We start from the raw sequence: 12,331 nt of genomic DNA on the forward strand, positions 1-12,331 counted from the left end.
GATAATGGAAGTTGGTGAAGATAAAGGATCCTTACAGAAGAAAGCATGTCCAGGATCTGCTTTTCAGCATCAAATGGGTTCTCTGTGTCTGAGCTCTTCTTCCTCTTAGATCCAGACTTTGTTCGTGTTGTGATTGGACGAGGCTCGGATGTTGGAGTCGAGTTCAAAGTTCTTTTCTTGTTAAGCATGCAGTCGATATCCTTGAGGGAGAACTTGGAAGCAGACTTTCCAGACTTTGGGGCACCTATAAATAGCATATAGCAGATAAGTTTTCAACTTTTAACACTTTTTACTGAAAATTATTATTCTTACTTGACATGATTGATTCTGGCCTTGGTCTTTGAAAGGCTTCAATAGACTTTTCCTGAAAAGTTCTGATTACGGGATCCAATGATAAAAACCTCCTTACTCTATCTTCAACTCCTGGAAGATCGGTCAGCAGGTCGAAGTTTTCAACTACACAAATAATGGAAGTGGTTAGCGAAAGAATAAAATATCCTATTTATGTTATCTAAGGATCCCGGATCCTACCCTTTGGTATCCACTTTTTGGGAAGATTAGTTCCACCCGGAATAGAGTCTCGTCTTACGAAGAAGAATTGATTTTTCCAGAGGGTATTCTTAAGGGTGACTTTGAAGATGGGGTTCTCTTGATTAGGTTTCGATTTAAAGACGAAACGTTTGGAACCATGGGTAACAAGGTTATACATGTATGCTAACTCCGCTAAGCCAAACTCGATCCCCTCCTCGACGGTAATCCTCTCTATGGTATGAAGGACTCTCCACAACATTGGCATGGTCTGAATATAAAAAATTCCCACCAAGTTGAATAACCTTTGAGTAAAATTGGGGAATGGATACTTATAACCTATGAGGAACGGTTAGGCCGGAAAGCAAACCCAAGTTTTCGAGATACTGTCACTACGAGCTGTGGAATCGAAGGGTCGGAAAACCGTGTTGATTGGAAAACATGATCGAATCTCATCGATTTCTGAGTCTGTGAATTTACAGACTTCGGAAGAAGGTGATTGAAGGATATTTTGTGAATACGGTTCATCATGAAGGAAGAAAGAGAAGGAAGAATATGTGGAAACAGTCGACATATCGGATAAAGATAAATAAAAAAGATGAAAGGATACCTGAGAGACGCTTAAAATGTGTGATTATAAAAGGATTATAATTACCACATATATAGGCGGCTTATAATTATGGTTTGTGAATATCAACCGCCTGACACACGTCTAATCATCTACTATTTTGCAGGATTTTGAATTTCAAAATGACAGCTGTGCTCCACTGTCACCCGCCATTTTGGGGGCAATTGTTAGGCCACGATTTTTATACTGAGGATCATTTATCCTTAACTATCTTATGGATAGTTTATCCTTGAAATAGATGTCAGGGTATAAAGGATCGACGATCCTCGGTATTGTTTGTTTACTAATGATTGCGTTTAGTATGGTGATGTGTTAGACAGGTGTATCAACTTCAAGACGAATTTGCACCAATTATCCTCATGGAACATCTTATAGCTGGGTTATGGATATAGGATCCTAATTCAACATAGCTGATTATGGACGAACTCTCTAGAAGGTTGAAGTTTAAATATCATCAACGGTTGTGTGACTCGTTCTTCCGCTTATTTCGCTACTGGATGGCAATTGGCACGTGGTCAAAGGTCGTGGAGCGGCTAAGTGGAAGACTTCCGGATAGATAGGAAATGTTGTTATTGATATTTTCTTATTTATTCGAGTAATGATCAAATAGGAAACACACATGTACTCACACACACATTAGAGCATAAACGAATACTCTCTCTATACACTAGCTTTCGTTGTAATCTTGATCATATACTCCAAAAACATTTGTAATCGCTTTTTGTTCATTAATAAACTCGACGGTGATAGTTTTCACCGTCCGGGGGTTTTTTGTGCCGGACACCGAGATAACCATATACTCATCGACCAAAGGTTACCTTGTTGATCTTTGACTAAAGTACTTCGACCAAGGATTATATTATTAATCATTGACCGGAGCTATTTTACCAACGATTACCTTGATAAGTTTTGACCGAAGTAAGACTATCTTGGTTAAGGGCTTTTTCCCTCGTAATCACATCTTTGCGTTCACCAATATTATGCTCATACACTTGTCATTATCAAGTTAGCACCTTACCTCACATAACAAATTTGGATACTTGATCCTTAGCTGATTTTTATCCAAAACATGGGTGTGACACAACGCCCTTGGTAGCGGGGTCTGGCTAGGGCCTAGCACTTCGTATGTATTTTTGTGTCACAAATGGGGAGCGTATTTTATTGTATTTGAATTTCAAAAGCTTCATAACTGTTGAAAACTGTTATAGCAATTACATGCCCGTAACCATAATAATCAATTCTTGATCATATATTTGTTCTTCTGGTTCATATAATTCTCTCAAATATCATACTAGAATTCTTGCTTTCAAAGATCTTCTGGTTCATGAACCTCTCTCTATATATAAATAATTTAGATCTATAAACAGTTGATTTTTGAAAAAACATAAGAAATGTTTTGGGTCGTTGATCTCACTATACTAATGATTAAATTTAGACGGTGACAAGCTCCAAAATTATTTGAAGTTAAATTCACTGAGAAGGTTAAAAAAATGAATAAGCCTTCGTAGTTAATTTATCTGTTTATTAATTTACTGTTGCTAAAGTCTAGTTCTAGTAATTTTTTAAAAACCCAAATAACTTTTACATACTTCTTAATTTATATTTTTTAAAAACAACACGACACATGTATCATAAGCCTAAGTTATATATAAATAGTTAAGAGACACTATTTAAATGTTTTGGACTCATCAGTTTTACATGTAGTCTTTATGTTTTGAGGCCTTCTTGTAATTTGTTTAGAGGCATTGTTAGACAACTTAAGACTGATGCAAATAGTGTTGTTCGTCGAAATCGGCAGCAAATTTGCCAATTTAAGATCCAAAAGTTTCTGTTTTTAATAGTTTAGTCGAGTTTGGAACATGAACCATTAATTCATGTGTTTGTGGGCAATTGCCATTGCCAAAATCGCATAATACACCTGTTCTAGGGACTGCTATATATTGATGATGTGACTAATAAGATTGCGGGATTGACGGTTATGTAGTTGTATATTCAGGGGCTTTTGCTTTTGCATGAATCAAAGCTGTTCAATTTTAATCATCTTTTAGCAATCAATACTTCGAACCGATTTATCAAACTCCGATTATTGAAACAAAGTTCCTTGTCGATCACAACTATCAATGGCAGCGTATAGAGCTGACGCGCGACAAGGTTATTAATATTAGCAGAAGATATGGAGATATGCGAGTGTGTTAAAACTTAAAAGATATACAAGATATTATACTTTGATTATGTTTGTATTGTTATCTTACTTAATTATGTCTTGCTAAGCAAGTTTGAATCTTTTATATATCACGATTGTATCGATTGAATCTTTTATAAAAAAAATTTTCCGATCCTACCATGGTTGGAGGTGATGAAACCTCTAAACAATCGACCATCGAAACAAACCCGCCCTACACCATGCATATACAATTACCAACATTCAAAACAAACATCTCAAAGTAACGAAAGTTTTGCCTCCCAATAGATGGGACAGGACCCCATACGTCAGAATGGATTAACAAAAATGGTAGAGCAACCTTAGTGTGTTGGGTTTAAAAGTTTTCTTGCGGCTTTTGCTAAAACGCGTTAAATGAAGATATTTTCGGAAATAAAATATGCAAATAACTTGTAGATGTGACGGCCTAATCTTCGATGTCATATCCAAGCTTCTCGTTCCGACGTCCCATGAGTCAATATCACAGTACCACTTTGAGTCACCTCATCCACGTAATATAGTCTTTGATTTTCAGTACCATGTCCAATGATAGCTATTGTTCTGATGTCCTATAGAATACAAAAAGTAGGATGCATTAGGATAGTACAGCTGAGTTCTTTTGTTACATGACTAATTGATAGTAATTTATGTGACAACGAGGGAACACAAAGGCAATCGAAGATTTTTAATGTGGGTGAAATTTCAATAGTTCCTCCCATTTTTACATCCATTATTCCCCTATTAGCCCGTGTGGATGTGTGTTTTCACTAGTTTGGACGTTGAGATAATGTCAAGATAACTCATAAGTCATCGTACCGGTTGCGCCACAATCAAAGATCCATAGTTTTTGTTTTTTATGACAAGTTTGGACCATATTTGCATCTATTTCTAGAGACTAAATGTGAAAGTTTTTATTTAAAAAAAAAAACAGTGTTTTGAGGAAAAAAAAACCCCAAACGCGCTACTTGTAACTAGTGTGTACTCTCCTCTTCTCTTGCAGCCGCCATACCACCGAAACACGCTATCTTGAGGTTGTCGTATAGGTTTTGTTTGGGTTTTTGGTTTTTGCATTAAGGTCATTTCTTAGGAGATTGCCTATTTTGACCGAAATGTCGTCTGTTGTATGCAAGCTACCATCTTCGGACATGGCAACTCTCAACAATGGACAAACGAACGATAGATGATGAGTAGCAGGTGGGTTCTAGAACCGTATACATTGCACTTATACCATGTTACAAAAGGTATTCGATATTTCACTAATTATTTGTTATTTATCTAAATAGTTATATGAGAAAAGAACATATAATTTATATGAACCAGCCATATAATTCTTTTTGTTTATAAAATTTTTAACACATGTATTATGGATATGTAAACAATTTTTTTTAATTTTTATACAAAACATTGATTTAAAAAAAATAAAAATTTTGCTCGGTATGATTTGTCAATTTTCAAAACCATAGTTAGCGCTTCGGTCAAAAAAGTTTTGCCAATACCGGCCTGACCGAACCAAACCATGACATACATTGAAACCTCGAGCATTAATACCAAAACAGAAAGATTCAAAGAACGTTCAACCTGATATTAACATTCATTACATATTACTCCAGACAGACCATCCACTGTCGACCGATAAAAAGTCTGTACAAAAAGGTTCAACCGAGACCACGGTTCTTTTCAACAGTTTGTTAACCGTCACATCTCAGAAAGAAACAAAACCAAGTTTCCATATTTACCATAATTTATAAAAGAGAAAGAACACCATCATTCATCACCCTCTCTTTCACTTATATATTTTATATATCAGAAGAGAAACAAGACGATGGCTAAATTATTTCAAACCGACGTCTTGTCTCTCTTCTCATATCTCCAGTTTTACGACCCTTTTTCTTTTGCAGCAAGCCCTGTTGCCTTGCAAACCGGGCAGGTGTTCTTCACGGTCAACCACTTCTTCAAACAGTCAACATGGTATTCGTGCCCGCAATCTAGCACTCCGATTTGTTCTTGATTGTCATAATTATTCTGGAAAAAGTAAAAATAATCATATGAATAATAAACATCGAATCATTGAAAATGACAGTGTTGCAGCTTATGATAATAGCTTTGACCAAATTGACCTTGTTTCTACATGACATATGACTACTGGTTAACTTAGAAGATTGCCTTGAATGGAATGTTTTAAGAACTTGTCGGTTAAGTCTAACCTAACTATAGTTGGTTTACGGTCTACCTAAAATATAAAGCTGGTTACTTTTTTATGCGATCAGCGCAAGAATATATACTGTAAAGCCTACTCTTATTAAGGCAGCATCAAATGTTTAAGTTAATACCATAAAAGCCAACAAACTTTCTAACGTATCATGAAACAGTCGCGCAACTTATAAAAAATACACGAAAAAGTCACTAAACTAATTTTTGGATAGTCCCTAAGTCCTTGTCTAGAATGCACACTTGTGAATTTACTTTTAAATAGGAAAATACCATAAAAAACCAAAATACTTCCTGTTATTCTCATAAAAGTCCTGAATTTTTTTTGCACAATAAAGTCTCTCTACATGTTAATTTTGAACAAAAATATGATTTTCTTTTTTTTTTAAACAACTTGGAACCCGTACATCCAATATTGTGTAAAAAAAGTAGAAAAAAAGAAAAATAATTCACGTAAAAAAATTAAAAATACACAAGCGAAACAACGGGATGCATCGTTCCAGGTTTTGAAAACTATTTTCACAAATTTGTGTAAATTTAACATGTAGACAGAATTTAACGTGCAAAACACTGTCGACACGAAAAAATGGAAAGTATGTTGTCGTTTTAAATATTAAGATGGTATAATTTCTTTCTTTCTTTTTTTGTAAAAATATAAGCAAAGAGCATTTAACCAAAGATAAAAAAACATAATTTTAATTGGTGAAATACCTGGCAAATCACGCAAGAATTAATTTCTTGATCATCAGAAGATGAATCTTCAGGTTCAGAAGAAGATGCAAACACTCGGGTTTTTAAATGTTCTAGAATAAAATTATCTGACAAACCCGAGCCAACACTGCCGATCTGTTCCCCAAGTGCAAGAAGCTCCTGCATTCAATTAAAAAAGTTTGCAAAAACGACATGAAAATGGTAAAATATCATCTTAACAAAACTAATAGTAGACATTTTTCTTAGTTACTTCATAGCTAAAGAAAACAAAATTTTGTAACTTGCCTCATAAGACATATGATCTATATCCAAACGCATATCTCTATGCTGATCAACCGAGTTTCCAACTTCATGATAACCAGAAATATCAAGAATCGCAACGCCCTACGTGTCAAAAAAATAAAAAAATAAAAACAATAAATTACAAAATAATTAAAATTTTATATTTTCATGAGAAAGAAAAAGTTACATCTTCAGGGAGAACCCTCAAATGAGGAAAGGCCCGATGCCTTGCGGTTGCATCAATCAAGAGCTCGCGTCGATGAGGCCGAAAAACCCTGATTCCAGTTGGCTGTGTGGGGCCCACAAACCTGGGCCCGGGCTCGATAAAAGGATTTACGGTGGTGGTAGTTGGAAGCCTGCGGGAAGTTGACGCCAGTTGAGAATGAAAGTCCATATTAGGGCCTTGCGTTGGCGCCATTGATGGTGCCATTGGTGGCGGCGGGTGGTGGAGATTGTGGGGCCCCTGAATGGCTGCCGGGTGCATGAAGGCTGTCGGGTTTCTGGTGCTCGGTGTCACTTGATATCCATGTAATCCTGCATTTGCAGCCTCGATACCGCTACCATTTATCGGTCCTGCAATAAGCAAGTAATAAAATTTAAAAAGTTAACAAAAATGGCAAAGTTGTATATTCATAGAACTAATGGAGTATAATTATGGTTCTAATTATTTTGAAGTAAATAATTAGCTTCGGAGTTCGGATAATAAATTTCATACCTTTCGAGATAACAATAAAATCTAAGGACCAAAATAAAAGTAATTATTTGTGCCTTTTCTATACCTAATTTGACAAACTTTTACGCTCAAACCGTCTTTTTCGTTTTTCACAAAAATGTCATTTTTCATCCCTTTTATTAATTTCTTAATAATCAGTTCAAACTTCAAACATCTTTTTTGTGTTAGTTCGTTTACTCTTAACCGAACAAACAATCGAACATGAACAATTAAACGAATAGGTTTTCTTGTTCGTGTTCCTTTGTTAAGAAAATGAACTTGTTCACGAAGGTAAACGAACAAACATGTCTGAGCTAACTCTGATTAAAATTGAATGTGAACGAGGTACTAGGCCTAAAAAGTTATTAAAACTAGACTAAATTATAATGGCCCTAAAAACTTTTACTAAATAATAAATATATTCACAAATGTAAACGAACGAACAAGACGTATGTTCATGTTCGTTCATCGAACGGTTCACAAACAGTTCACTGAACGTTCAGTTCGTATACAGGCCTAAGCAGAAGCACATCCAAACAATGTTTTCTATCGCTCATTATATTGCACAAATTCGTATAACTTTCAAGAAGCACGTCTACCTATATCATCATCTAACTTTTATTCGAATCCTATCAGTCACAATAATCAATTAGAAAAACACGCATCAAAACATCCCCTTAAAAGCAACAAAATCTACAACCACTAAATCCATCACGATACGCAGCTTAACTCCTAAGCAGTTAATGCGGAAAATTATCGGATATCGGTCAAGGACCGATATCTGAGATATCGGTTATCGTAGTGAGATATCGGGGGGGATATTAGTAATTTTAATATCATGTAAAATTCATTCATATATATAGCAATTTAACACTAATAATTCAGTACAGTCTCCTACCATTAACAAATTAACCTTTTGCAAATTGCAAAACACTAACAATCGTAGCAGGTAAGAATTGATTTAAGACTTAAAACACTAACATCAAACACTAAAAGTCGATAATTAAGACTTAAAGCACTGATATCGGGAATATCAGTGATATATCGGTCAAATATCAGTCCAATATCGGTCAATATCATTGATCTTATCGGTACCAATATTCTGACTGATATTTCGCCAAGTGACATATAACTGATATGTCACTGATATATCAGTGATATATCGACGATATCGACTGCATGTTAGCTCTCTTAAAAAGGAAAATAAAATAAGAGTTTTGTAGTAATGATAGATTTAATCAAAGAATTAATTACCTTGGAGATAAGGCAAGCCCGGACCGTGATTCCATGAAAACGCACCGCCATCATTACCGTTACCACAAAACGGTTGATCCAACCACGGGTTAGAAACAACCGTCTGAATCGGTTGACCACCATAGTTACCCGGGATCAAATGGCCACTACTATGAGTCAACACCGGGTCAACTCCAATACCACCCGAGCCTCTATTTCTCCCACTTCTATGAGCCACCGGGTCCATCATTGTCCCGTCTGTATTCCTAGGAACTGCGGACGAAGAACTCGACCCTGGTGTCGAGTAATAATACTGCATGTTTCCCGAGAACCCTTCCGCGTTCTTTCTCTTAAACACGTCCATATAATATTGAAACGGTAATTGATCTTGCATCCCATGATTCATTGCAACGGGGTAGACTCGGGCGCCAGGTGTCATAAATATGTTGTTGGCGGGATGGTGAAGATGATCAAGATTGTTGAACTGAGTGATGCCATGTGGCAAAGGTGATGGTCCGTGATTTTCTGGTAGGTGTTGAGGGTTGAAAGTTGCTCGGGTTCCAGAAGGTGGTAATATTGTGAGGTTATTATTTGGTTGTGGGAAACTCGGTTGTCCACCGTAAGGTACTATGCAAGGTTCCGGGTGAATTTGGCCTTGTTCTGGCTCAAGACTTGGGCCCGTATAAAGTATGTTTCGTTGTGCCATGTTCTTGAATGATTAAATGCGAGTAAATCCTGATGAATCAAGAAAAAAATATGTATTAGATAATGTAAAAGTTAATGTGGCGCATACTTAACACAAATTTACATCTACGTCATATCCGGTGCTCGTAAAGCATACACGTATATTGTATCATGCCAGATATGTTCTTGGATAAGCTACCTAAGACACTATAAAATTACATATACGTCATCCGAAAAGTTTTGTAAAATGCATTATCCGGTACACGTATAACCTAAGTCAACTAATATGACAAAGCACACCGATCGACAACGCATTACGTTTACATATAAGCTAAACAAGGTTGCAAAAGTCTGAGCCAAACGCCAAACTCTGACCTAAATGTGCATTAAATCATTTGATGTAAGTATATAACTACCATCTAAATTGCAGGATATGTATAACCTACCTAAATGTTCAATCAAAAGAAAATAATGACAAATGATGTTATGATACGAACACTAACTGATCAACTCATCAATCACAAGTCGCAACCAAACTGTATAATAAAACCCTAAATCGTATGTACTCGTTTGAGTTCACAACAACCAGCTGCACTCAAAATTCACATACAGAAAGCCAAGAAGCAAATTTCCCTAATTTTTTTATTTTTTTCAAAATGAGTGGTGCATTTTAGTACACGATCACTACACCGCCATAAGTGTTGCCCGCTAAACTGTCTCTCTATTGTAATTGGATCCTTTTGTGAAATTATCAATTTAAATTAAAAAAAAAATCGCTACACAGCCATTTAGAACCGCATAACAAACATTGCAGCCTTGCAGGTTTTGTTCAACACAAAAAAATTCATTAAAACATTAAAAACAACCTTACAAAAATCTCATTTATTTCTCTAATAGCCAATGTCAAGTTTCAATATTCAACCTTAAACCAAAGTCCAATATGACCCTACAAAAATCTTGAACTTGTAATAATTTTGTTGCCCAGATAAATTTCAAGATTCAACCTTAAACCAAACCTCGTACCTTAATTTCATACATCCTTCAACACCAATTAACACCCAAAAAATACAAAAAAATCACATCTTTTTGGGTTTAATCTCATAAAATTCTTCAAATAAAAATAAATAAATAAATAAAACCCAAAACCAACATAATTTCCAAATTCCAACAAAACCCACTTCGCAAAAATCAATATAAAACACAAATTATCATAAAATACAATAAAAATCATACCTTTTTATCATCAAACGGACCCAGAGCTCGTATCAAGTAACCAGCCAAATTGAGCGAAAAAAGCGTAACAAAACACACGATCATCAACACATTTACAATCGGACCAAAAACCCTTATCGATAACCCAATGATGATCAATTGATGTTCAAAGCTTACGGCTTTTTATCTACTCAAATTACTTGAAATTGAAATTTAGCAACAGATTAATAAAATTGGGGGTAATTGGATACATACCCAGATGAGGGTTTGATCGGAGATGATGAAATTGATCGAAGATGATAATAATTATAATAATTAAAATTAATTAATTTGGGGGAATTGATGAAAGAAAAGAAAAGAAAACCCTCTTGTGATTATTATTATTTGTCTAATTTTTGGCTTTAACCGCAACTTTCTTTGCTCTGGTTTTCCGTATTTACGATTCCCAGTTTATACATATATTATTATTATTATTATTACATAAAAGATATGCTGTCCATGTGCTTTTTATGCTTATATTTTTTCTTTTTAATACTATTTATTATTTATATTATTATGTTATCTGTTTCTTTTTAATTAGATATGTTAAATGGGTCGTGTTTACGTGTTTTGGGTTTGTAAATCGAGTTTGGAAATTTAACACGAATTAAATTCGACGTGTATTGGATATGAAGCTTGTTATACGAGTTTGCATAGGTTGATACGAGCAAATCCCGTGTACTTGTATATTTTTATAGATTTTTTTATATTAATGTTCTAAAGTTATAAATTAAAACAAATTACAGAGGATATATATCATGTACGTTTGGGTTATAAAAAATTTTTTATCTTCTAATTTTTGGTAAAATACTTGTTTAACTTATGATATTTTTTAATTTAATACAAAAGGGTTAAATCGGTTAACTTGTGAACCCATCAGTGTTTATCTAAAATTGTTCGTGTATTCGGCCTAAAAATAGCCTAAAAGACATAAATTTTGTGCTAGGTTCTTGACTCCATTATAAATGTACACCATTACTTTTAATAAAAATATATATTATATGATAATATTACCTTAATTACTTAAAACTGAAAATAAATAATCTTATAATTGATTATTTTACCAAGAATGGAATAACTTTTATGTATTATACATTTGCTTATATTTTCTTGTTAAAAGAAAAACACAATTGATCTAAATAAATTAAAAATATAAAATTATTTATGAAATTTGGTTGTGTATGTAATGCAACTAGGTTAAGTATATTTAGAGTATATAATTAACAATTTTTATTAATTATTAAACTTTTAAAGCATATTACATTGATATGTTATCTATATCTTTTAAGTTAGGTGCGTTATTTGGGTTGTGTTTTGAGTTTGTGAATTGAAGCTGAAGTTATAACCCGGATCAAATACAACATGCATGGATACGGAACTTAAACATTATACGAGTTTGCATAGGTTGATACGAACAAATCCCGTGTAATTATATATTTAATTTTTATTTTTTAATATTAATGGTTTAAAATTATATACTAAAACAAAATACAAAGGGATATATGCCAACTACGCTTGAGTTATAAATTATCCTTTTATCTTCTAATTTTTGATAAAATACATATTTAACTCATGACATGTTTTTTAATTCAATACTAATGGGTTAAATCGGTCAACCTGTGAACTCATCAGTGTTTAGCTAAAATTGTTCATGTATTCGGCCTGAAACTGACATAAATTCACTTAGACTAAACTAAAAGACATAATTTTTGTGTTAGGTTCTTGACTCTATCATAAATGCACACCTTTACTTTTTAATAAAAATATATATTAGAGGATAATATTACTTAAATTACTTAAAACCGAAAATAAATAATCTCATAATTGATTATTTTACCAAGAATGAAATAACTTTATGGATTATACATTTGCTTATATAATAATTTTCTTGTTA

At 34.0% G+C, this 12,331-nt stretch overlaps 1 protein-coding gene across 1 annotated transcript; it reads right to left on the reverse strand.

Annotated features, from left to right (window-relative positions):
* Nucleotides 1-4,917: 4,917 nt before the first annotated feature.
* On the reverse strand, nucleotides 4,918-11,027 carry LOC143538045 (putative E3 ubiquitin-protein ligase ZFP1). The gene is made up of 6 exons (XM_077031688.1): nucleotides 10,420-11,027; nucleotides 8,524-9,237; nucleotides 6,745-7,130; nucleotides 6,561-6,659; nucleotides 6,276-6,434; nucleotides 4,918-5,378 (listed from the first exon to the last, which is right to left on the reverse strand). The coding sequence occupies exons 2-6, from the start codon at nucleotides 9,206-9,208 to the stop codon at nucleotides 5,232-5,234; spliced, it is 1,476 nt and encodes a 491-aa protein (XP_076887803.1). The 5' UTR covers nucleotides 9,209-9,237; nucleotides 10,420-11,027; the 3' UTR covers nucleotides 4,918-5,231.
* Nucleotides 11,028-12,331: the final 1,304 nt, after the last annotated feature.

This window comes from Bidens hawaiensis, unplaced genomic scaffold, assembly GCF_021521415.1.
Source record: "Bidens hawaiensis isolate Kalapana, Puna unplaced genomic scaffold, B.hawaiensis_p1.1 tig00000780_1, whole genome shotgun sequence".
Classification (NCBI taxonomy): domain Eukaryota; kingdom Viridiplantae; phylum Streptophyta; class Magnoliopsida; order Asterales; family Asteraceae; genus Bidens; species Bidens hawaiensis.